General features: G+C 49.4%; 1 protein-coding gene across 1 annotated transcript in view; it reads right to left on the reverse strand.

Annotated features, from left to right (window-relative positions):
- LOC137239918 (transcription elongation factor 1 homolog) overlaps nucleotides 1-26,783 on the reverse strand; it is a 185,032-nt gene extending 158,249 nt beyond the window's left edge. The window contains exon 1 of the mRNA XM_067765723.1: nucleotides 26,623-26,783. Coding sequence (XP_067621824.1) covers nucleotides 26,623-26,738 — 116 coding nt within the window. The 5' untranslated portion in view covers nucleotides 26,739-26,783. The remainder of the gene's footprint in view (nucleotides 1-26,622) is intronic.
- Nucleotides 26,784-27,454: the final 671 nt, after the last annotated feature.

Consider the following 27,454-nt stretch of genomic DNA (forward strand, 5'->3'; position numbering starts at 1 on the left):
CTCACCTGACAGATGTGGTCGAATGTTATCGGTAACCAGGAATTGTCACATCCTAATCCAGGGTGTCATGCGTCACCGTGCCCATTACACTGGTTTGCAGCCAGGAGCAAGCATGTTGTCATACCACAAAAATGAGTAAAAACAACAATAACCAAAACAACAAAAAACTAAACACCAACAGCAACGCAACAAGGAAAACGAGCTCCAAGAAGAGCAGCTAGCCTGCCATCAGCATGGCTTTAGAAAACTCCATAGCACCACCACCACGCTAAATGCCATTAGTACCCAGATAAATTGTGGTTTAAATCAGAAGCCCCACCATAGAACAGTACTCGTAGCGCTATACCTATCAAAAGCTTTTGATACGGTCAACCATGGCACGTTACTGCAAGACTTGGAAGGGCCTACCCTTCCCTCATGCCTTAAAAGGTGGACCGCAAATTATCTGAGTGGTCGGCAGGCATCGGTGCAAATCAGAAACGAAATAGCAAAGCCAAGAAGAATTAAACAAGGGGTGCCTCAGGGTGGTGTCCTATCCCGACTTTTGTTTAATTTTTACTCAAAACTACCTTCGCCACCAGAAGGAGTTACTATCGTTTCTTACGCCGATGACTGCACAATAATGGCCACAGGCCCGGGCCCAAAGATCGATGAGCTTTGCAAAAGAATAAACGGCTACCTCCCTGATCTCTCCAGTTTTTTCGCCTCGCGAAACCTGGCATTATCACCGACTAAATCATCCGCGACCCTTTTTACAACTTTGACGTCCCAAATGTCGACCATTTTGAACATCCACGTCGATGGGACTACGCTACCGACTGTCCTACACCCCAAAATCTAGGGTGTGACGGTTGATCAGGATCTACATTTTGGTGAGCACGCAGCCGCAATTGTTCCGAAAATCCAGAGCCGTAATAAAATCCCAAAGCAGTCGGTTCTAAAATCCTCAAATCCCTTGCTGGCAGTACTTGAGGAAAAGACAAAGACACGCTCATTACCACATACAAAGCAATTGGCCAGCCGTTTGCGTGCTACGCGTCCCCTATATGGTCGCCAAGCCTAAAAACTACCCACTGGAAGAAGCTACAGGCCTGCCAAAATACTGCGCTCAGAACCACCACGGGCTGTCTTCTTATGTCTCCAGAACACCATCTACATAATGAGGCGAGAATACTCCCCATCAGGGAGAGAAATCAGGTGCTAACCAAACAGTTCCTGTTGAATACCCAGAAACCTGGGCATCCCAACGGACATCTGATTGATGAGCCAGCACCGCCTAGGGACTTAAGGAGTCATCTCCGTAAGCATTCTGAGGAAATACGGCACCTGAGAACTCAGCCGTACGAAGCAAAAAAACACAAGCAGGTCCTTTGTGCCGAGGGACGATGAATCTCCCTCCACCAGCGCTGTAGTGCACAGAGAACTAGCTCTTAAACCCGCAAACCCAAAGGGTAACACAAATACCCAAGGAAATCAGCTCGGGCCAGAAGAGCATAATATGCAAAAGGCGACGAAACCCGCGATCCCCAACGGCATCTCGGCCACTGATGAGCAGCGCGGGCGAATCAAGAAAGGGAGCAGGAAGGCAGGCGTCGAGCAATAAACCCGCGAACCATGGAGGGTCCAGTACCACTATAGTCCATCGCGAGCCCCCCGAGGAAAGAGGTACACGCGGAGCTCCGACGGTACCTCTACACTAATGAGCGAAGGTAACAACAACCATCCCAACAGGCCCTCTAGAGAGCCGAGTAAACATGGGCGCTCACCGTCGGAGCACGATTCTGGAAGCAGCTCAGAAGGCAGCTGCGATAGGTTCCAGAAAGGGAACGACACTGAGCGAAACCGGGAAAGTGGAAGCGGTCCAACAGAAGGCATAACAGATACAGGCAACCTGCACTACCACCACCGGGCAGACCAGGATGGCTTACAGATAAATGGCGCCTGGGACTAAGTTTGTCTGGTGTAAAATGGTATATCCGATACCTTGAGGGCCTGTCGCGCAGGAAAGCAAGAGCCAGGGCAGACGAGCACAGGCATAAACCAGCCCACGAGCAGAGACCAGCGACCGCCGAACGGAGTAACAGAGGCGGAAATAGAGAACAGCCAGCGGCAGCTGGCCAGCATACACCCGCTCCCGCTGAAAAGCGTAGGATCGGGCAGATCACGCCGGAGGAATCTCCCAGTTCGAAGAGGCAACGGGCCCATGCTCCGCAGAACACGGCAACCATGCGCCGGGAGAATTTGGCCAGGGCGACCGGGATACCCACTGAGTCAGCAGAGCTAGTCGGACGCCCCCAGGGGACCAGTGGAGGAACGAGCAAAGGCCCTGCTACAAGCGCATTTTCCTGGTGCCTCTCCGCAAGTACCGGAACCTGAATACCCAGAGTGAAACCAACCCCATCAGACTGGCAATTAGTCAACTCTGTAAAGTTGAATTATTACACAAATGTATTTTTTATATAAAAACACGTTCTTTATTATTTAATTCATGTTCCAGTCTCTAAAACAATTTTCTTCAACTCACTGAAAAAATTTTTCCACTGACAACAAATGAATTGAAATTTTTTTTTTTTTTTTTAAATCGAATAATTGTTAAAGTAGAAAATTAACAGGTAGGTATGCTACAACTCCCTCTTCTGTGAGGCCAGAGTCAGATGGGCAGTGGAATCCTTTGAGAAATACAAATCTCCGGGGGTGGATGGCATCTACCCGGCGCCAATGCAGCAAGGAACACAGATTACCCCACATCTCGCCAGGATCACGAGAGATAGCCTGGCACTGGGATACATACCCATGGTATGGAGAAGAGCAAAAGTGGTTTTCATACCAAAGTAGGAAAAAAATACTATTCACAAGCAAAGTCCTTCAGATCAATAAGTCTAACCTCCTTTATCTTGAAGGCAATGGAAAAGATAATAGACCAAGAAATTAGCTCAAACGCCCTCAAGAGCTGGCCCCTACATCATAGCCAGCATGCGTACAGAGCGGGTAGGTCCACGGACACAGCTCTGTACCAATTAACATCTGAAATAGAGGGCGTTCTAAACAGAGGAAACAGTGCTTTGCGCTTTCCTTGATATCGACGGTGCCTTTGACAACACATCTCACGAAAGCGTAAACATAGCACTGCAGAGAAGAGGAATTATGCCTATCCAGATATGAATTGACAATCTACTCCGCACAAGAATCGCTGAAGTCCATGTAGGTAACAGCGCAGTTAAGGTTAATACCACGAGGGGGTGCCCCCGAGGTGTTCTGTTACCCTTCTGTGGAGCCTAGTAGTGTATGAACTCCTGCAAAAGCTATCAAACAGTGACATAAGATGCCAAGGATATGCCGACGACATCGTCATAATTGCAAGAGGTAAATTCGAGAGTACGCTCTGTGACATAATACAAAGAGCATTGAATATCACAAGGGGATGATGGTGCGCCAGTGTGGGGCTTAACATCAACCCATCTAAGACAACCATCATCCCCTTCACCAGAAGAAGGGTCCTACCAGCCCTGAGAGCAATGGCAATAGATGGCGTGGCACTAGAATATGGAACCGCTGTGAAATTCTTGGGGGTCACTTTTGACACCAAGCTCCTATGGAAACAAAACTTCGACTCCATGAGAGCTAGGGCCACGTGGTCCATCATGGTATGCAAACGTCTAGCAGGCAAATCATGGGGCTGTAGCCCACATGTACTACGATGGATGTATACCATGATAGTAAAACCTATGATAACATATGGCTCGATAGCCTGGGCATCGAGAACAACTCGGGCGACGACGAGGCAAGCACTGTCAAAACTTCAGCGACTGGCATGTGTATGTATCACTGGAGCTATGCGCACATGCCCCACAACAGCGCTGGAGGCTATCCTCGGTCCCCCAGCGGGTTAGGGGATCAGAATATACCCGCGGTAGGTATGCCTGTCGTAAGAGGCGACTAAAATACCAGATTCAAGGGGCTGTGTTGCGCAACCCTTCAGGTTGCCAGCGCAATATATAGCTTCTCCAAACCCGATTGTCAACCTCACCTATCCGCGGCGAATCCTGTTTCACTAACAGACGAGGCTCTGGCGACCCCAAGCTCCTCATGGAAATTGGGGGTAGAGAGGGAGGGAATGGCCTGAACGTTTAATGTGGCCACATAAATCGTTCCCGAGATGGTCGGGCTAGCACCTTAATGGTGTTGTGGTACCTGAGCGTACCGGATCTGTATTCGGCAAAGGACCATCACATCGATAACACTCCCCAATGCCTTCGGGGAGCAACCTTATCGCTACAGCAACAACAACAACAACAGGGCTATCCTCGATCTAACCCGGCTACATATATCAATAGAGCAGTCAGCCAAGCGAACCCTCCTGAATATCGTCAAGGAGGGTTCGGGCAAAGGTAAAGTCATATCGTCCCGGAATATGGAGGAATTGAGAGACAGGATCCCAATCTCTCAACTCCCGAGGGATGATATACTCAGGCAGATAGTTTATGAGAAAAGGTACAAAGTAGAACTTGGAGACAGGTGTACGTGGGAGAAAAGCAGAATTGAGAACATTCATCAGCTAAATAGAATAGAATAGTCCATAGCCGCAATAAAATCCCAAGGCAGTCGGTTCTAAAATTCTCAAATCCCTTGCTGGCAGTACTTGGGGGAAAGACAAAGGCACGCTCATTACCACATACAAAGCAATTGGCCAGCCGTTTGCGTGCTACGCGTCCCCTATATGGTCGCCAAGCCTAAAAACTACCCACTGGAAGAAGCTACAGGCCTGCCAAAATACTGCGCTCAGAACCGCCACGGGCTGTCTTCTTATGTCCCCAGAACACCATCTACATAATGAGGCGAGAATACTCCCCATCAGGGAGAGAAATGAGATGCTAACCAAACAGTTCCTGTTGAATACCCAGAAACCTGGGCATCCCAACAGACATCTGATTGATGAGCCAGCACCGCCTAGGGACTTAAGGAGTCATCTCCGTAAGCATTTTGAGGAAATACGGCACCTGAGAACTCAGCCGTACGAAGCAAAAAAACACAAGCAGGTCCTTGGTGAACTCCACAAACAGGCGTCGGACCTTTATGCCGGGAATTGCCCGGTGAATCCAGTACTCGGGGAACAGTACCCAAAACTTGCGGAAGAGGAACGCATACTCCCCAGGGAAACGCGAGTCACTCTGGCTCAACTTCGTTCTGGATACTGTAACAGGTTAAACTCTTACATTTCCAGAATCAACCCCGACATACAAAATGTATGGCCCCGCTTGCAATGTGTCCCACATGACACCAACCATCTCTTTGATTGTAATGTGGAACCAACGCCTCTAACATCCCTTTCATTATGGTCCACCCTTGTCGAAACAGCAAATTTCATTGGACTGCCGTTAGAGGATATTGATGACAATTTGTGATCGGTCGCAGCTATTAGGTGGGGTGAAACATTGCTACAATAACAACAACAAAGAGCAGCGGGCAAAGCAGTAGCAGGCCACGCAAGTACTCCAGGCTATTCCTGGAGAGCCTCACGAGAGAGGTGGCAATGCTCTTGTTAGGGCATATGAGGGACGATGACCCGACCAAGGACTGTCTTTTCAGTGTGACCCCATTTAATTTGTTGCGTCCCTCCACAAATGTTCATCCTCCCAGCAGCTCCTTGCAGCAGGACTGCTCCATATTATCTTACTCCGGGAAGGCATCGAATCCAATACGGGTCCGTCTCCTGACCCCGGTCCTGAGAAATGGTTTTGCTGCATCTGCCGGAAAAGAATCTTTTTAGGACGGTCATACTCTGTTCAGTGTGTCTCGTGCAAGGGATGGTTGCATCGACCAGGTTGTTCTGGGCTTGATCCCAAAACCCGACGCCCAAGTAACTTTTATAAATCTTTTGTGGCTCCTTGCTGTTCACGCCCAAGGGTGTCCCGTAGTCTACGCCTAAGCGCCCCCACTACCTTCCAGCAGCCCCGCTGCTCAGCAAGCCACAACAAGTACCCGCTGCTGCTCGCGCCCCACGGCGCCAACAACTCAAACAGCTGATACCACTCATAACTACTACCTTCGTAGTAGTTGGTAGCAATGCTGAGCATCAGCCCCTGCCCCCGTCTTCTCCCCCCCCCCCCCCCCCTGTTGTTGTTGTTGTAGCAATGCTCGCCCAACCTAATAGCCGCGACCGATCACAAATTGTCATCAATATCCTCTAACGGGAGTCCAAGGAAACTTGCCGTTTCAACAGGGGTGGACCATAAGGAAAGGGGTGTTAGAGGCGTTGGTTCCCCATTACAATTAAAGAGATGGTTGGTGTCATGTGGGGACACATTGCAAGCAGGGCATACATTTTGTATGTCGGGGTTGATTCTGGATAGGTAAGAGTTTAACCTGTTACAGTATCCAGAACGAAGTTGAGCAAGAGTGACACGCGTTTCCCTGGGGAGTATGCGTTCCTCTTCTGCGAGTTCTGGATATTTTTCTTCAAGTACTGGATTCACCGGACAATTCCCGACATAAAGGTCCGACGCCTGTCTATGGAGTTCACCAAGGACCAGCTTGTGTTTTTCCGCTTCATACGGCTGGGTTCTCAGGTGCCGTATTTCCTCAAAATGCTTACGGAGATGACTCCTTAGGCCCCTAGGCGGTGCTGGTTCGTCAATCAGATGTCTGTTGGGATGCCCAGGTTTCTGGGTATTCAACAGAAACTGTTTGGTCAGCATCTCATTTCTCTCCCTGATGGGGAGTATTCTCGCCTCATTATGCAGATGGTGTTCTGGGGACATAAGAAGACAGCTCGTGGCGATTCTGAGAGCAGTATTTTGGCAGGCCTGTAGTTTCTTCCAGTGGGTGGTTTTTAGGCTTGGCGACCATATGGGTGACGCGTAGCACGTAATCGGCTGGCTAATTGCTTTGTATGTGGTCAAGAGCGTTTCTTTATCTTTTCCCCAGGTACTGCCAGCAAGGGATTTGAGGATTTTATTACGGCTCTGAATTCTTGGAACAATTGCGGTTGCGTGCGCACCAAAATGTAGATAGATAGATAGATAATTAATTGAGGATCGCACTGCGACCATTGGTCTATTGTGCCCTCATCTGCTTCACAACACCTCATCCAAGCCGACATCTCTGATGAACCCTAGCAGTTCACCTGGCTTGAGGGATTTGATGTGAGTATGCTCTGGCCATGGTGAGCCCATAAACTTAGCTCTACGTCTTGAGATTGCATCGCACTCCAGGAGGATATGGTCCGCCGTCTCCGCTGATCTGTCACAAAATCGGCATGTGTTGTTTGATATTATACCCAGCTTTTGCATGTGGCTGTTCAGTCTACAGTGTCCTGTAAGAATTGCTGTTAAGAGTTCTTAGGTTATATTTCGAGAGGCCTATAAATGCCCTGTATCGAGTTGTGCAATAACCCCCTAACAGTAGCTTAGATTGTCTTAGGCCTGGCATATTACGCCAGTGTTCTTCCCTCTTTTCCTTTTCTTCTGCCAATAGATGCCCCCTAATTTCCTGCGGGCCTACTGGCAGGAACGGCTCAGGACCAATAGGTCGTATCGTTGCTGCCTCTCTGGCCAGGCTGTCCGCCTGCTCGTTTCCCTCGACTCCCCTGTGGCCTGGAACCCAGGCCAACAGTAATTCATTGTGTGCTCCTAGTTGGTTCAGCTTTTCCACACACTCAAGGACTAGCGCTGATTTTATTTCAAATGCTGAGATGGCCCTGAGGGCGTCCTGGCTGTCACTGAGTATGGCAATTTTCTCATTGGAGTATTTTCGCTGAAAGTTCAGGTCCGCGCACTGGCTTATGGCAAATACCTCCGCTTGAAAAATGCTCGGGTATGCTCCCAGGGGTATTGATATTTGGCTCTGGGTCCAAAGACTCCAGATCCAATCCCCTCTGGGGTCTTCGAGCCATCGGTATACCATACTATACTGTTTAGCTGCTGAATGCTCTCAATTCTGCTTTCTTCCCACGTACCCTTGTCTCCCAGTTCTACTTTATATCTTTTCTCATATACTATGTGCCTGAGGATATCATCCCTCGGTCGGGAGTGGAGAGATTGGGATCTTCTCTCTCAATTCCTCTATGTTCCGGGACGATATGACTTTACCTTTGCCCGAGCCCTCCTTAACGATATTAAGGAGGGCTCGCTTGGCTGATTGTTCTATCGATATATGCAGCGGGGTCAGATCGAGGATAGCCTCCAGCGCTGTTGTGGGGCATGTGCGCATAGCTCCCGTGATGCACACACATGCCAGTCGCTGAAGTTTTGACAGTGCTTGCCTCGTCGTCGCCCGAGTTGTTCTCGATGCCCAGGCTATTGAGCCATATGTTATCATAGGTTTTACTATCATGGTATACATCCATCTTAGCACGTGTGGGCTACAGCCCCATGATTTGCCTGCTAGACGTTTGCATACCATGATGGAGCTCGTGGCCCTAGTCTTCATGGAGTCGAAGTGTTGTTTCCATAAGAGCTTGGTGTCAAAAATGATCCCCAAGTATTTCACTGCGGTTCCATATTCTAGTTCCACGCCATCTATTGTTATTGCTCTCAGGGCTTGTAGGACCCTTCTTCTGGTGAAGGGGATGATGGTTGTCTTAGATGGGTTGATGTTAAGACCCACATTGGCGCACCACTCCCTTGTAATGTTCAATGCTCTTTGTATTATGTCACAGAGCGTACTCTCGAATTTACCCCTCGCAATTATGACGATGTCGTCCGCATATCCTTGGCATCTTATGCCACTGTCTGATAGCCTTTGCAGGAGTTCATCCACTACTAGGCTCCACAAAAGGGGTGACAGGACACCTCCCTGGGGGCACCCTCTCGTGGTAATAACCTTAACTGCGCTGCTGCCTACTTGAGCTTCAGCGATTCTTGTACGGAGTAGACTGTCAATCCATCTCTGGATAGGCAACTGAACTCCTCTTCTCTGCAGTGCTATGTTTACGCTTTCGTGAGATGTGTTGTCAAAGGCACCCTCGATATCAAGGAAAGCGCAAAGCACTGTTTCCCCTGTTTCGAACGCCCTCTGTATTTCAGATGTTAACTGGTACAGAGCTGTGTCCGTGGACCTACCCGCTCTGTAGGCATGCTGGCTATAATGTAAGGGCCAGCTCTTGAGGGCGTTCGACCTGATTTCTTTGTCTATTATCTTTTCCATTGCCTTCAAGACAAAGGAGGTTAGACTTATTGGTCTGAAGGACTTTGCTTGTGAATAGTCCTTTTTACCTAATTTTGGTATAAATACCACTCTTGCTCTTCTCCACATCATGGGTATATATCCCAGTGCCAGGCTATCTCTCATGATTCTGGCGAGATGTGGGATGATCTGTGTCCCTTGCTGCATTAGCGCCGGGTAGATGCCATCCACCCCCGGAGATTTGTATTTCTCAAAAGATTCCACTGCCCATCTGACTCTGGCCTCACAAAAGAGGGAGTTGGCTAGTTGCCAGTCTGATGGGGTTGGTTTATCCTGTGTGGTGGGTATTTGTTGGTCCGCTTGTTCCGCGACCTCTTCGCTATTACTCGCTGCGGTAGAAGAGTTTGTAGTCACACGAGCCTTGATGGTGTCGGTGCTCGCGTCCGACATGTCTTCGTCCGACATCTTATCTATGTCGGCGTCCTCTACCGCCTTGTCTTCCTTCCGCTCACTATTCCCTGGTAGCTTCTGCCTCCAGGGTCTTACTTGGATCAAGCCGTACCTGTAATGCAGCTTGAATCCATTCCTACGTGTGAGCTGGTAGGATTCTTCATCTATGCCCACGTCGAGACGTAGGCCCGTTTCTTCCGCGCTGCTGTTAATAACGCGCCACCTCTGCGTCTTAAGGCCCTCGTTCTGATTAGCGAGGAGCCGTATCGCAAATTCTCTGGGGCGGTCCGCACTTCTGGGGAGGAACATTGTCACGTTATGCGTGGGCGGTATGTCATCCTCGCGCCTTGTGCATAATTGTGCCCCTGTCCATCCGTCGAGTGTTGGCACTACTTCCTCGAGCCATCTTGCGGTTTTCTCGTCCTCGCAATCAACAAGGAGGAGCCCTGCTCGGAAGTACACCCCGCAAAATACTAGAGCATGCCCACACCCCCTGAACACTCCATCCATAATTAGCTCCTGGAGATTTGTCAGGTCCTCTTGACTTAGGGCATCCGCCGGGTAGTTCCTGGGCAGCACAGCCACTCGGGTACCCCTGAGGGCGTCCGAGTAGCTCTGCTGTCTTGGTGCTGCTTCAGCGGGTCCCCCAGTCGCCCTGGTCAAATTCTCCCGGCGCCCGGCTGTCGTGTTCTGCGGAGCATGGGCCCGTTGTCTCTTTGAACTGGGAGTCTCCTCCGGTGTGATCTGCCCGATCCTACGCTTTCCAGCGGGAGCGGGTGTATGCTGGCCAGCTGCCGCTGGCTGTTCTTTACTTCCGACTTTGTTTCTCCGTTCGGCGGTCGCTGTACTGTGCTCGTGGGCTGGTTAATGCCTGTGCTCGTCTGCCCTGGCTCTTGCGTCCCTGGGCGACAGGCCCTCCTCAAGGTATCGGAGATACCATTTTGTCCCAGACCCACTTAGTCCCAGGCGCCATTTATCTGTTAGCGATCCTGGTCTGCCCGGTGGTGGTAGTGCAGGTTGCCTGCCCCTGTTATGTCTTCTGTTGGGCCGCTTCCACTCTTCCCGGTTCCGCTCGAGGTCGCTCCTTTTCTGGGACCTATCGCAGCTGCCTTGTGAGCTGCTTCCAGAATCCTGCTTCGACGGTGAGCGCCCATGTTTACTTGGCTCCCTAGAGGGCCTGCCATGGTTATTTTTGCTACTTTCCCTCATTTGTGTGGAAGTACCGTCGGAGCTACACTTAGTTGTGGCATCTCTTTCCTCGGGGGACCCGCGCTGCTCTATGGTGGTACTGGGCCCTCCATGGTTCGCGGGTTTGTTTTTAGACGCCTGCCCCTCCTGCTCCCCTTTTTTGATATGCCCGCGCTGCTCACCAGTGGCCGAGATGCCTCTGGGGATCGCGGGTTTCGTCGTCTTTTGCTTACTATGCTCTTGTGGCCCGCTTTGCTTTCCTTGGGTTTCTGTAATGCCCTTAGGGTTTGCGGGTTTAAGAGCCGGTTCTCTGCGCACTCCAGCGCTGGTGGAGGGAGATTCATCGTCCCTCATATGCTCTATAAAGAGCATTGCCTCCTCTCTCGAGAGGCTCTCCAGGAATTTCCTGGAGTACCTGCGTGGCCTGCTACTGCTTTGCCCGCTGCTCTTCTTGGAGCCCGTCTTCTTTGTTGCGTTACTGTTGTTGTTTGTTTTTTTGTTGTTGTTTTGATTTGCTTTATTTTCCATTCTTTGTCGTACGACAACATGCTTGACGCGGCAAGCGTTGTTGTCAAATTATTTAAATGGGGAACTGGGTTGGTCCGCCGCGGCAGAGCCCCTTGACGCGGTAAGGCCATGATTACTCCCCAAGGTGGCCCGGTGTTGGAGAGGCGCCGTTATAATACAGCCGGTGTTGTGAACCTCCTGGCTGAAAACCAGTCCAATGGGCACGGTGACGCATGACACCCTGGATTAGGAGGTGACAGTTCCTGGTTACCGATAGCATTCGACCACATTTGTCAGGTGAGCGCGGTTGCGCCGCTCCCATCTGAACAATTAGTATCAAATGCGATCGGCATAAGCCCCTGCACCGCTACAAGGTGACTGTCTTCGCAGAGGCACCACAATGTAGATCCTGATCAAACGTCACACCCAAGATTTTGGGGTGTAGGACAGTCGGTAGCGTAGTGCCATCGACGTGGATGTTCAATATGGTCGACATTTGGGACCTCCATGTTGTAAATAAGGTCGCGGAAGATTTAGTCGGTGACAATGCCAGGTTTCGCGAGGCGAAAAAGCTGGAGAGATCAGGGAGATAGCCGTTTATTTTATTGCATAGCTCATCGATCTTTGGGCCTGGGCCTGTGGCCATTATTGTGCAGTCATCGGCGTAGGAAACGATTGTGACTCCTTCCGGTGGTGAAGGTAGCTTAGATATGTAGAAATTAAACAAAAGCGGGGTTAGGACACCACCCTGTGGCACCCCTTGTTTAATTCTCCTTTGTTTTGATGTTTCGTTTCTGAATTGCACCGATGCCTGCCGACCACCCAGATAATTTGCGGTCCACCTTTTAAGACATGGGGGAAGGGTAGACCCTTCCAGGTCTTGCAGTGGTAAACCCTTCCATGGTTGACCGTATCAAAAGCTTTTGATAGGTCTAACGCTACGAGTACTGTTCTATGGTGGGGATATTGATTCAAACCGCAATTTATCTGGGTGCTAATGACATTTAGCGCGCAGGTAGTGCTATGGAGTTTTCTGAAGCCATGCTGATGAGGGGCTAGCTGCAAATGTGCTTGGAAATAAGGGAGCAAAATGACTTCAAGCGTCTTTGCCACTGGCGATAGGAGAGATATCGGACGATATGACTCACCTACGTTAGCTGGTTTCCCAGGCTTTAGTAGCGGGACCTCCTTGGCCATTTTCCATTTCTCGGGTATGACAAAGGTGGAAAGAGACAGGTTGAAGACATGCGCTAAATATTTGAAACCCTCTTTCCCTAGGTTTTTAAGCATCGGCATGGCTATGCCGTCTGGGCCCACTGCTTTTGATGGTTTGGCGCGACCAATGGCGTCCTCAACCTCTCTAGCGGTGATGGTAATTGGTGACGCACTGAGTTTGTGTTTATGTGCGTGTATATTGGCTCTCCGTCTATCTTTGTCGGATGCATTATATATTGTCGGCAGAAAGCGCTCGCGCATTTTTTCGCATCCGACAGCACCTTATCGCCAAAGGCGATGGAAACTTTGTCTTTGTGCTTAGTCGGATTCGATAGGGACTTTACGGTGGACCAAAGTTTACCTACACCGGTATAGAGGTTACAATCTCTTAGGTGCTCTTCCCATTTCGCCCGCTTGTGTTCGTCCACAAGCAAGTTGTTTTATAAGGTCGCGTTCCCTCGCTAAGCTCGCGGCCTCCGCCGGGAAGTGGGGCCGGATTTCGGGAATTCTCCCGGCGGGAATGAAATGTGCCGAGGCGGATTCAATGACCTTACGGAAAGCACGCTCCCCTTGGCGGGCATCAGTCGGGATAGGGAGGGCAGCAAAGCTGCTGTCTGTTGCAGATTTATATTCTTCCCACTTTCCTTTTTTGAAGTTTATGAAAGTGCGTTTTTCGGTGACGATGAAGTCGGCGGTGCGCTCGAACGAAATAAGTATGGGCAGGTGGTCGGATGCCAATGTTACCATCGGCTGCCAGTTGACGCAGTTTACGAGTTCTGCGCTCACGATTGAGATATCTGGCGAGCTATGACAGCTTCCTACCATACGTGTGGGGGCGTCTCCGTTTATTGTGCAGAACGTCGTTTCGTCTATTTGATCCGCCAACATCTCACCCCTACTGTCCGTCCGCAAGTTTGAATGCCATAGGTCGTGATGGGCATTGAAATCGCCTAAGATAATGCGATTGTTGCCAGTGAGTAAGGCCTCGATATTAGGGCGGTATCCACTGGGGCAACAGGTGACAGGAGGGATGTAGATGTTGATGATTTCTAGATTTGCATCGCCTGACCGGACAGATAGGCCTTGACGTTCTAAGACATTGTCACTGCGGTCGATGCCAGGATCAAATATATGATATTGCACAGAGTGGTGGTGTATAATAAACGCGAGGCCGCCTCCATTTCCGCTCTCGCGGTCTTTCCTGTGGACATTATAACCAGAGCAGGTCTGCAATGCAGATCTTGCTGTGAGTTTAGTCTCTTGAATCGCAGCAATGCGGATGTTGTGCCGCTTCATGAAATCGACTATCTCCGTAATCTTCCCAGTTAGTCCATTACAGTTGAACTGCAGAATTCTGAAGTGCATGAGGGGTGACGCCGCCACTCTAGGGGTAAGTGAGGGGTGACTACGCCTAGGTTGTGGAAGGCCAGGACGCAATTGCTGTTGTGGCCTTGGGACTGGGCGCCCTTGGGCAAGCATTGGGGTACCCGGATGATTTGGGTTTGCGACCTGGCACCATGGCGCGATGAAACCCGTCGAGGGGTTGCCGTCGCGGAGACCAGAACATCTAGGAAAGTAGCACCACCCAAGGCAGGAGCTGCATTGAGCGGATGTCGCAAACCTATATATTCTGTGCTGGCAGACGGTGCAAACGGAGGCAGGGACTAAGAGTCTGTTTCCCTGACCTGCACGATTGCTGCCAGAAAAGAGGGGGGAGAAGAAGACGGGGGCAGGGGCTGATGCTCAGCATTGCTACCAGCTCTACTACGAAGGTAATAGTTATGAGTGGTATCAGCTGTTTGAGTTGTTGGCGCCGTAGGGCGCGAGCAGCAGCGGGTACTTGTTGTGGCTTGCTGAGCAGCGAAGCTGCTGGAAGGTAGTGGGGATACGCTTAGGCGTAGACTACGGGACGCCCTTGGGCGTGAGCAGCAAGGAGCCACAAGAGATTTATAAAAGTTACGTGGACGTCGGGTTTTGGGATCAAGCCCAGAACAACCTGTCCGATGCAACCATCCCTTGCACGAGACACACTGAACAGAGTATGACCGTCCTAAAAAGATTCTTTTCTGGCAAATGCAGCAAAACCATTTCTCAGGACCGGGGTCAGGGGACGGACCCGGATTGGGTTCGATACCTTCCCGGAGTAAGAGAATATGTAGCAGTCCTGCTGCAAGGAGCTGCTGGGAGGATGACAATTTGTGGGAGGGACGAAACAAATTAAATGGGGTCACACTGAAATGACAGTCCTTGGTCGGGAAAAATCCCGAGTCGCTCCGGTACATAGAACCGACTGCCTTGAGAAGCGCTCCCCCCCCCCCCCCCTCTTTTCCGGCAGCAATCGTGCAGGTCAGGGAAACAGACTCTTAGTCCCTACCTCCGTTTGCACCGTCTGCCAGCACAGAATATATAGGTTTGGACATCCGCCCAATGCAACTCCTGCCTTGGGTGGTGCCACTTTCCTAGATGTTCTGGTCCCCCCGACGGCAACCCCCCGACGGGTTTCATCGCGCCAGGTCGCAAACCCAAATCATCCGGGTACCCCAATGCTTGCCCAAGGACGCCCAGTCCCAGGGCCACAGCCGCTGCGTCCTGGCCTTCCACAACCCAGGCGTAGTCACCCGTCACTTACCCCCAGAGTGGCGGCGTCTCCCCTTATGCACTTCAGAATTCTGCAGTTAAACTGTAATGGACTAACTGGGAAGATTACGGAGATAGTCGATTTCATAAAGCGGCACAACATCCGCATTGATGCGATTCAAGAGACTAAACTCACAGCAAGATCTGCATTGCAGACCTGCTCTGGGTGTAATGTCCACAGGAAAGACCGCGAGAGCGGGTAAGGGGGTCAGAATATACTCGCGGTAGGTATGCCTGTCGTAAGAGGCGACTAAAATACCAGATTCAAGGGGTGTGTAGCGCAACCCTTCAGGTTGCCAGCACAATATATAGCTTCTCCAAATCCAATTTTCAACCTCACCTATCCGCGGCGAATTCTGTTTCACTAGCAGACGAGGCTCTGGCGACCCCAAGATCCTCATGGATCTTGGGGGTGGGGAGGGAGGGGATGGCCCGAAGGTTTAATGTGGCCACATAAATCGTTCCCGAGATGGTCGGGCTAGCACCTTAATGGTGCTGTGGTACCGGAGCGTACCGGATCTGCATCCGGCAAAGGACCATCACATCGATAACACTCCCCAAAGCCTTCGGGGAGCAACCTTATCGCTACAACAACAACAACAACAACAACAACCGCGAGAGCGGAAATGGAGGCGGCCTCGCGTTTATCATACACCACTCTGTGCAATATTATATATTTGATCCTGGCATCAACCGTAGGGACAATGTCTTAGAACGTCAAGGCCTATCTGTACGGTCAGGCGATGCAAACCTAGAAATCATCAACATCTACATCCCTCCTGCCACCTGTTGTCCCAGTGGATACCGCCCTAATATCAGGGCCTTATTCACGGGCAACAATCGCATTATCTTAGGCGATTTCAATGCCCATCACGACCTATGGCATTCAAACTTGCGGGCGGACAGTAGGGGTGAGATGTTGGCGGATCAAATAGACGAAACGACGTTCTGCACAATAAACGGAGACGCCCCCACACGTATGGTAGGAAGCTGTCATAGCTCGCCAGATATCTCAATCGTGAGCGCAGAACTCGTAAACTGCGTCAACTGGCAGCCGATGGTAACATTGGCATCCGACCACCTGCCCATACTTATTTCGCTCGAGCGTACCGCCGTCTTCATCGTCACCGAAAAACGCACTTTCATAAACTTTAAAAAATGAAAGTGGGAAGAATTTAAATCTTTTACAGACAACCGCTTTGCTGCCCTCCCTATCCCGACTGATGCCCGCCAAGGGGAGCGTGCCTTCCGTAAGGTCATTGAATCCGCCTCGACACAGTTTCATTCCCGCCGGGAGAATTCTCGAAATCCGGCTCACTTCCCGGAGGAGGCCGCAAACTTAGCGAGAGAACGTGACCTTATAAGACAGCTTGATCCAGGCGACCCCCAAATAAGGGATATAAACCAACGCATCAGATTGCTTGTGGACGAACACAAGCGGGCGAAATGGGAGGAGCACCTAAGAGGTTGTAACCTCTCTACCGGTGTGGGTAAACTTTGGTCCACCGTAAAGTCCCTATCGAATCCGACTAAGCACAAAGACAAAGTTTCCATCGCCTTTGGCGACAAAGTGCTGTCGGATGCGAAAAAATACGCGAGCGCTTTCTGCCGACAATATATAATGCATCCTACGGTCGACAAAGATAGACGGAGAGCCAATAGACACGCACATAAACACAAATTCATCGCGTCACCAATCACCATCACCGCTAAAGAGGTTGAGGACGCCATTGGTCGCGCTAAACCATCCAAAGCAGTGGGCCCAGACGGCATAGCCATGCCGATGCTTAAAAGCCTAGGGAAAGAGGGATTCAAATATTTAGCGCATGTCTTCAACCTGTCTCTTTCCACCTTTGTCATACCCGAGAAATGGAAAGTGGCCAAGGTGGTCCCGTTACTAAAGCCTGGGGAACCAGCTAACATAGGTGAGTTGTATCGTCCGATATCTCTCCTATCGCCAGTGGCAAAGACGCTTGAAGCCATTTTGCTCCCTTATTTCCAAGCAAATTTGCAGCTAGCCGCTCATAAGCATGGCTTCAGAAAACTCCATAGCACTACCACCGCGCTAAATGCCATTAGCACCCAGATAAATTGCGGTTTAAATCAATACCCCCACCATAGAACAATACTCGTAGCGCTAGACCTATCAAAAGCTTTTGATACGGTCAACCATGGTTCGTTACTGCAAGACCTGGAAGGGTCTACCCTTCCGCCATATCTTAAAAGGTGGACCGCAAAATATCTGGGTGGTCGGCAGGCATCGGTGCAATTTAGAAACGAAACATCAAAACCAAGGAGAATTAAACAAGGGGTGCCACAGGGTGGTGTCCTATCCCCACTTTTGTTTAATTTCTACATATCTAAGCTACCTTCACCACCGGAAGGAGTCACAATCGTTTCCTACGCCGATGACTGCACAATAATGGCCACAGGCCCAGGCCCAAAGATCGATGCGCTATGCAACAAAATAAACGGCTGCCTCCCTGATCTCTCCAGTTTTTTCGCCTCGCGAAACCTGGCATTATCACCGACTAAATCTTCCGCGACCTTATTTACAACATGGACGCCCCAAATGTCGACCATATTGAACATCCACGTCGATGGCACTACGCTACCGACTGTCCTACACCCCAAAATCTTGGGTGTGACGTTTGATCAGGATCTACATTTTGGTGCGCACGCAACCGCAATTGTTCCGAGAATTCAGAGCCGTAATAAAATCCTCAAATCCCTTGCTGGCAGTACCTGGGGAAAAGATAAAGAAACGCTCATGACCACATACAAAGCAATTAGCCAGCCGAATACGTGATACGCGTCACCCATATGGTCGCCAAGCCTAAAAACTACCCACTGGAAGAAACTACAGGCCTGCCAAAATACTGCTCTCAGAATCGCCACGGGCTGTCTTCTTATGTCCCCAAACCACCATCTGCATAATGAGGCGAGAATACTCTCCATCAGGGAGAGAAATGAAATGCTGACCAAACAGTTCCTGTTGAATACCCAGAAACCTGGGCATCCCAACAGACATCTGATTGATGAACCAGCACCGCCTAGGGGCTTAAGGAGTCATCTCCGTAAGCATTTTGAGGAAATACGGCACCTGAGAACCCAGCCGTATGAAGCGAAAAAACACAAGCAGGTCCTTGGTGAACTCCATAAACAGGCGTCGGACTTTTTGTTGGGAATTGCCCGGTGAATCCAGTACTTAAAGAAAAGTATCCAAAACTCGCGGAAGAGAAACGCATACTCCCCGGGGAAACGCGTGTCACTCTTGCTCAACTTCGTTCTGGATACTCTAACAGGTTAAACTCTTACCTATCCAGAATCAACCCCGACATACAAAATGTATGCCCCGCTTGCAATGTGTCCCCACATGACACCAACCATCTCTTTAATTGTAATGTGGAACCAACGCCTCTAACACCCCTTTCCTTATGGTCCACCCCTGTTGAAACGGCAAATTTCCTTGGACTCCCGCAGAGGATATTGATGACAATTTGTGATCGGTCGCGGCAATTAGGTGGACGATGAATCTCCCTTCACCAGCGCTGTAGTGCACAGAGAACTGGCTCTTAAACCCGCAAACCCAAAGGGTAACACAAATACCCAAGGAAAGCAGCTCGGGCCAGAAGAGCATAATATGCAGAAGGCGACGAAACCCGCGATCCCCAACGGCATCTCGGCCACCGGTGAGCAGCGCGGGCGAATCAAGAAAGGGAGCAGGAAGGGCAGGCGTCGAGCAATAAACCCGCGAACCATGGAGGGTCCAGTACCACTATAGTCCATCGCGAGCCCCCCGAGGAAAGAGGTACAAGCGGAGCTCCGACGGTACCTCTACACTAATGAGCGAAGATAACAACAACCATCCCAACAGGCCCTCTAGAGAGCCGAGTAAACATGGGCGCTCACCGTCGGAGCACGATTCTGGAACAGCTCAGAAGGCAGCTGCGATAGGTTCCAGAAAGGGAACGACACTGAGCGAAACCGGGGAAAGTGGAAGCGGTCCAACAGAAGGCATAAAAGAGACAGGCAACCTGCACTACCACTACCGGGCAGACCAGGATGGCTTAGAGATAAATGGCGCCTGGGACTAAGTGGGTCTCGTGTAAAATGGTATATCCGATACCTTGAGGGCCTGTCGCGCAGGGAAGCAAGAGCCAGGGAAGACGAGCACAGGCATAAACCAGCCCACGAGCAGAGACCAGCGACCGCCGAACGGAGGAACAGAGGCGGAAATAGAGAACAGCCAGCGGTAGCTGGCCAGCATACACCCACTCCCGCTGGAAAGCGTAGGATCGGGCAGATCACGCCGGAGGAATCTCCCAGTTCGAAGAGGCAAAGGCCCATGCTCCGCAGAACACAGCAACCATGCGCCGGGAGAATTGGCCAGGGCGACCGGGATACCCACTGAGTCAGCAGAGCTAGTCGGACGCCCCCAGGGGACCAGTGGAGGAGCGAGCAAAGGCCCTGCTACAAGCGCATTTTCATGGTGCCTCTCCGCAAGTACCGGAACCTGTATTCCCCAGAGTGAAACCAACCCCATCAGACTGGCAATTAGCCAACTCCCTCTTCTGTGAGGCCAGAGTCAGATGGGCAGTGGAATCCTTTGAGAAATACAAATCTCCGGGGGTGGATGGCATCTACCCGGCGCCAATGCAGCAAGGAACACAGATTATCCCACATCTCGCCAGGATCATGAGAGATAGCCTGGCACTGGGATACATACCCATGATATGGAGAAGAGCAAAAGTGGTTTTCATACCAAAGTAGGAAAAAAATTATATTCACAAGCAAAGTCCTTCAGACCAATAAGTCTAACCTCCTTTATCTTGAAGGCAATGGAAAAGATAATAGATCAAGAAATTAGGTCAAACGCCCTCAAGAGCTGGCCCCTACATCATAGCCAGCATGCGTACAGAGCGGGTAGGTCCACGGACACAGCTCTGTACCAATTAACATCTGAAATAGAGGGCGTTCTAAGCAGAGGAAACAGTGCTTTGCGCTTTCCTTGATATCGACGGTGCCTTTGACAACACATCTCACGAAAGCGTAAACATAGCACTGCAGAGAAGAGGAATTATGCCTATCCAGATATGAATTGACAATCTACTCCGCACAAGAATCGCTGAAGTCCATGTAGGTAACAGCACAGTTAAGGTTAATACCACGAGGGGGTGCCCCCGAGGTGTTCTGTTACCCTTCTGTGGAGCCTAGTAGTGTATGAGCTCCTGCAAAAGCTATCAAACAGTGGCATAAGATGCCAAGGATATGCCGACGACATCGTCATAATTGCAAGAGGTAAATTCGAGAGTACGCTCTGTGACATAATACAAAGAGCATTGAATATCACAAGGGGATGATGGTGCGCCAGTGTGGGGCTTAACATCAACCCATCTAAGACAACCATCATCCCCTTCACCAGAAGAAGGGTCCTACCAGCCCTGAAAGCAATAACAATAGATGGCGTGGCACTAGAATATGGAACCGCTGTGAAATTCTTGGGGGTCACTTTTGACACCAAGCTCCTATGGAAACAAAACTTCGACTCCATGAGAGCTAGGGCCACGTGGTCCATCATGGTATGCAAACGTCTAGCAGGAAAATCATGGGGCTGTAGCCCACATGTCCTACGATGGATGTATACCATGATAGTAAAACCTATGATAACATATGACTCGATAGCCTGGGCATCGAGAACAACTCGGGCGACGACGAGGCAAGCACTGTCAAAACTTCAGCGACTGGCATGTGTATGTATCACTGGAGCTATGCGCACATGCCTTTGTCATGCGTACATGTCCTTTGCCGGATACAGATCCGGTACGCTCCGGTAACACAGCACCATTAAGGTGCTAGCCGGACCATCTCGGGAACAATTTATATGGCCGCATTAAACCTTCAGGCCATCCCTCCCTGTTGTTGTTGTAGCAATGCTCGCCCCACCTAATAGCCGCGACCGATCACAAATTGTCATCAATATCCTCTAACGGGAGCCCAATGAAACTTGCTTTTTCAACAGGGGTGGACCATAAGGAAAGGGGTGTTAGAGGCGTTGGTTCCACATTACAATTGAAGAGATGGTTGGTGTCATGTGGGGACACATTGCAAGCGGGGAATACATTTTGTATGTCGGGGTTGATTCTGGATAGGTAAGAGTTTAACCTGTTACAGTATCCAGAACGAAGTTGAGCAAGAGTGACACACGTTTCCCTGGGGAGTATGCGTTCCTCTTCCGCAAGTTTTGGATAATTTTCGTTAAGTACTGGATTCACCGGGAAATTCCCAACATAAAGGTCCGACGCCTGTTTATGGAGTTCACCAAGGACCTGCTTGTGTTTTTTCACTTCATACGGCTCGGTTCTCAGGTGCCGTATTTCCTCAAAATGCTTACGGAGATGACTCCTTAAGCCCCTAGGCGGTGCTGGTTCATCAATCAGATGTCTGTTGGGATGCCCAGGTTTCTGGGTATTCAACAGGAACTGTTTGGTCAGCATCTCATTTCTCTCCCTGATGGGAAGTATTCTCGCCTCATTATGCAGATGGTGTTCTGGGGACATAAGAAGACAGCCCGTGGCGATTCTGAGAGCAGTATTTTGGCAGGCCTGTAGTTCCTTCCAGTGGGTGATTTTTAGGCTTGGCGACCATATGGGTGACGCGTAGCACGTAATCGGCTGGCTAATTGCTTTGTATGTAGTCATGAGCGTTCCTTTATCTTTTCCCCAAGTACTGCCAGCGAGGGATTTGAGGATTTTGTTACGGCTCTGAATTCTCGGAACAATTGCGGCTGCGTGCTCACCAAAATGTAGATCCTGATCAAACGTCACACCCAAGATTTTGGGGTTTCGGACAGTCGGTAGCGTAGTGCCATCGACGTGGATGTTCAAAATGGTCGACATTTGGGGCGTCCATGTTGTAAATAAGGTCGCGGAAGATTTAGTCGGTGATAATGCCAGGTTTCGCGAGGCGAAAAAACTGGAGAGATCAGGGAGGTAGCCGTTTATTTTATTGCATAGCGCATCGATCTTTGGGCCTGGGCCTGTGGCCATTATTGTGCAGTCATCGGCGTAGGAAACGGTTGTGACTCCTTCCGGTGGTGAAGGTAGCTTAGATATGTAGAAATTAAACAAAAGTGGGGATAGGACACCACCCTTTGGCACCCCCTGTTTAATTCTCCTTGGTTTTGATGTTTCGTTTCTAAATTGCACCGATGCCTGCCGACCACCCAGATAATTTGCAGTCCACCTTTTAAGACATGGGGGAAGGGTAGACCCTTCCAGGTCCTGCAGTAACGAGCCATGGTTGACCGTATCAAAAGCTTTTGATAGGTCTAGCGCTACGAGTACTGTTCTATGGTGGGGGTATTGATTTAAACCGCGATTTATCTGGGTGCTAATGGCATTTAGAGCGATGGTGGTGCTATGGAATTTTCTGAAGCCATGCTAATGAGGGGCTAGCTGCAAATTTGCTTGGAAATAAGGGAGCAAAATGGCTTCAAGCGTCTTTGCCACTGGCGATAGGAGAGATATCGGACGATACGACTCACCTATGTTAGCTGGTCTCCCAGGCTTTAGTAGCGGGACCACCTTGGCCATTTTCCATTTCTCAGGTATGACAAAGGTGGAAAGAGACAGATTGAAGACATGCGCTAAATATTTGAACCCCTCTTTCCCTAGGTTTTTAAGCATCGGCATGGCTATGCCGTCTGGGCCCACTGCTTTGGATGGTTTAGCACGACCAATGGCGTCCTCAACCTCTTTAGCGGTGATGGTGATTGGTGACGCGCTGAATTTGTGTTTATGTGCGCGTCTATTGGCTCTCCGTCTATCTTTGTCGACCGTAGGATGCATTATATATTGTCGGCAGAAAGCGCTCGCGCATTTTTTCGCGTCCGACAGCACTTTGTCGCCAAAGGCGATGGAAACTTTGTCTTTGTGCTTAGTCGGATTCGATAGGGACTTTACGGTGGACCAAAGTTTACCCACACCGGTAGAGAGGTTACAACCTCTTAGGTGCTCCTCCCATTTCGCCCGCTTGTGTTCATCTACAAGCAATCTGATGCGTTGGTTTATATCCCTTATTTGGGGGTCGCCTGGGTCAAGCTGTCTTATAAGGTCACGTTCACTCGCTAAGTTTGCGGCCTCCGCCGGGAAGTGGGGCCGGATTTCGGGAATTCTCCCGGCGGGAATGAAATGTGCCGAGGCGGATTTAATGACCTTACGGAAGGCACACTCCCCCTGGCAGGCATCAGTCGGGATAGGGAGGGCAGCTAGGCGGCTGTCTGTGAAGGATTTATATTCTTCCCACTTTCCTTTTTTGAAGACGGGGGCAGGGGCTGTTGCTCAGCATTGCTTCCGACTCTACTACGAAGATTGTAGTTATGAGTGGTAGCAGCTGTTTGAGTTGTTGGCGCCGTGGGGCGCGAGCAGCAGCGGGTACTTGTTGTGGCTTGCTGAGCAGTGGGGCTGCTGGAAGGTAGTGGGGCGCTTAGACGTAGACTACGGGACGCCCTTGGGTGTGAACAGCAAGGAGCCACAAAAGATTTATAAAAGTTACTTGGGCGTCGGGTTTTGGGATCAAGCCCAGAACAACCTGATCGATGCAACCATCCCTTGCACGAGACACACTGAACAGAGTATGACCGTCCTAAAAAGATTCTTTTCCGGCAGATGCAGCAAAACCATTTCTCAGGATCGGGGTCAGGAGACGGACCCGGTTTGGATTCGATGCCTTCCCGGAGTAAGAGAATATGGAGCAGTCCTGCTGCAAGGAGCTGCTGGGAGGATGACAATTTGTGGGAGGGACGAAACAAATGAGATGGGGTCACACTGAAATGACAGTCCTTGGTCGGGAAAAATCCCGAGTCGCTCCGGTACATAGAACCGACTGCCTTGGGAAGCGCCATCCCTCCCTCCCCACCGCAAGTTCCATGAGGGGCTGGGGTCGTCAGAGCCTCGCCTGTTAGTGAAACAGGATTCGGCGCGGATAGGTGAGGTTGACAATTGGGTTTGGAGAAGCTGTATATTGCGCTGGCAACCTGAAGGGTTGCGCTACACGGCCCTTTCAATCTGGTATTTTAGTCGCCTCTTACGACAGGCTTACCTACCGCGGGTATATTCTGACCCCCTAATCCGAACGCGGAAATCAAAAATTGTATTTCTTTCAAAAGTTATTTACAAAAAACCGTAAAATCACCCGAGAGAGTCGGAAATATGGGGTCCTATCCATAGTATTTTTGCATAGAAAACCTTTCTGCGTTAGCGACCTTCGGCCGAGATTTAAAAAAATAACCCTTGGTGGGTCCAACACCGGTTTGGGGATCAAAACTAAATGCGCAGAACACCTTTCGGTAATTCTATACGACAGCATGACACTGCTAATACGCGTCCAAAAATATCGAGAGAGGTGTCAAACGGCACGTCTTGACATCAGTATTAATAATCCGAAGGCGGAAAATAAAACTTTTAACTCGTTCAAAAGATATTAACTAAAAACCGAAAAAAGACCCGCGGGTTCCTCCGATACCGGGGGTGAAATCCATAGTATTTTTGCGCAGAGCACCATTCTGTGTTAGCAGCCTTCGGCCGCACGGTAATTGTTTACTTTAGCTCACAACTGCTAAAACCCGACTAAAAATATCGGGAGAGGTGTCAAAAGACGTGTTTTGAACCCAGGACCACGAATCCGAAATTCAAAATTTTAGTTCGTTTAGGAGATGTCAAACGACGCGTCTTGACATCAGTATTAATAATCCGAAGGCGGAAAATAAAAATTTTAAAGCGTTCAAAAGATATTAACGAAAAACCGAAAAAAGATCCGCGGTCCATAGTATTTTTGCGCAGAACACCTTTCTGGGTTGGCGGCCTTCGGCCGCGCTTATAAAAAATAACCCTGGGCTACGCCATGCCTAGTCCGGGTGTGTGGTATAACCGTGGCTACCGCCACAGTGATGCGCAATTTTTTTTGTGGGTACAAACACAACAACAACCACATGGAAATCGCCAACTTCAACTGCAAATATCCCTGGACATTTTCTTGTCCGCCTTCGGATTATTGTTCTCGAGATTAATACGTGTCTTTTCACACCTCACTTGATAATTTTATTAGCGTATTAGCAGTCGACCCCCCAACTAGACTATTACCAAAATTTCTATGTGGTTGTTTTGCTGATTTTGTAGGGTAATAGTCTAGTTGAGGGGTCGACTGCTAATACGCTACCAAAAATATCGAGAGAGGTGTCAAAAGACGCGTATTAACCTCGAGAACAATAATCTGAAGGCGAAAAAGAAAAATTTTATCTCTGTCCGGAGATATTTGCAGTTGAAGTTGGCGATTTCCATGTGGTTGTTGTTGTGTTTGTACCCACCAAAAAAATTGTGCATCACCGTGGCGGTAGCCACGGTTAAACCACACACCCGGACGTGGCATGGCGTAGCCCAGGGTTATTTTTTATAAGCGCGGCCGAAGGCCGCCAACGCCGAAAGGTGTTCTGCGCAAAAATACTATGGATCCGACCCCCGGTTTCGGAGGTACCCGCGGGTCTTTTTTCGGTTTTTCGTTAATATCTTTTGAACGCGTTAATATTTTTATTTTCCGCCTTCGGATTATTAATACTGATGTCAAGACGCGTCTTTTGACACCTCTCTCGATATTTTTGGTAGCGTATTAGCAGTCGACCCCTCAACTAGACTATTACCTTTTGTAGTACCCACAAGAAAAACTGGGGGTAAAGGTGCGTGCACACTTAGCGGCGCGACATGTAGCGGCAGCGGCGCTTCACTTTTTTGCCTATTTGATCAACATTGCCGCTCATGGCCGCGTCGCGCAGTGCTCCTGCCGCTAGGTGTGAATTGTTCCATAAGAATACATGCGAAGAATATTTTGCAGCGCAGTGTAGTGCAGCTCAGTGTGGCCTTAGCTTAAGTGTTTTGCGCGGATATAGTTTGGTCTCCAAACCGGGGTAAGCACGGCCGGTAATTGTTTACTTGGTAATTCTATACGACAGCACGACACTGCTAATATGCGTCCAAAAATGTCGAGAGGTGTCAAGACGCGTATTAATCTCGACAACAATAATCCGAACGCGGACAATAAAAATTTCAACTCTGTCTGGAGATATTTGTAGTTAAGTTGGCGCGTTTCATGTGGTTCTTGTAATTTGGGTAATAGTCTAGTGGAGGGGTCGACTGCTAATACGCTACTAAAAATATCCATGTGTCAAACGACGCGTCTTGACATCAGTATTAATAATCCCGATTGACACCTCTCTCGATATTTTCGGTAGCGTATTAGTAGTCGACCCCTCAACTAGACTATTACCCAAATATCTCCGGACGGAGATAAAATTTTTATTTTCCGGTTTCGTATTATTAATACTGATGTCAAGACGCGTCGTTTGACACTTCTCTCGATATTTTTGGACGCGTGTTAGAAGTGTCAAGCTGCCGTATAGAATTACCCTAAAATTTTCCCATAAGATGAAAGCAACATACAATAACTTACATTTTAACTTCGCAAGACTTTTCATGATTACAAAATGGGCAATTAAACTGCTGATCAAGTGGTTCTATGTTCTTTTTCTTTGGCGGAGGTTTTCTCTTCGATTTTCGGCGTCCCATTGTAATTAAAGCAACAACTAGAGATGAATCGAAACTAGTAAATAAAAGTAAACACCAATAATATCTTTACTCGATGCGAGGAATGTATCGGAAACATGGTACAATAACCCTACAAGACAGGAACCCGTTACCTAATCGATTACTTAATCGTTACCTATAACTTGGTCACCAATTATCGTCTTAATGACTTAAAAGCTGGAGTCATTGGTGCCGTATGTCGTATCGCTGTATCCGTATCCCTAACGTAATCAGCTGTTTATCGTTACGACGGTAAACCAAAACCCAATTGGTTGGCTACGATACGGTTACGATCTTAGCGGCACCAATAATCGATTGCATTGATTCTCATAAGGTTGGTCGAATCAGCTGTTAAAAGGTTACCGATACGGTTACCGATAAAGCACCAATGTCTCCAGCTTTACATTGCTGTCGGAAAAAAAGTAACGCATGCGCTCTCTCAAAATAGTGTACGTGTGACTCGCTTTCTCGATTTTACCTATTGTGTTTTCGACATTCCTTTTCGCTCGATGTTATTTACATTGTTAAGTTACTTCATCAGTTATGTTTTCGTTATCGCTAACCAAAACATATGCAACAACAACAACAGGGGTAACTGACCTATCGGTTACCCGTATCGGTTACATTCTGCCAAATCGCTTACAGATAATATTTAATTATAAATTATTCATATATACAATGTTTTTTTACAATTTAAA

Source organism: Eurosta solidaginis, chromosome 1 (assembly GCF_040869045.1).
Source record: "Eurosta solidaginis isolate ZX-2024a chromosome 1, ASM4086904v1, whole genome shotgun sequence".
Classification (NCBI taxonomy): domain Eukaryota; kingdom Metazoa; phylum Arthropoda; class Insecta; order Diptera; family Tephritidae; genus Eurosta; species Eurosta solidaginis.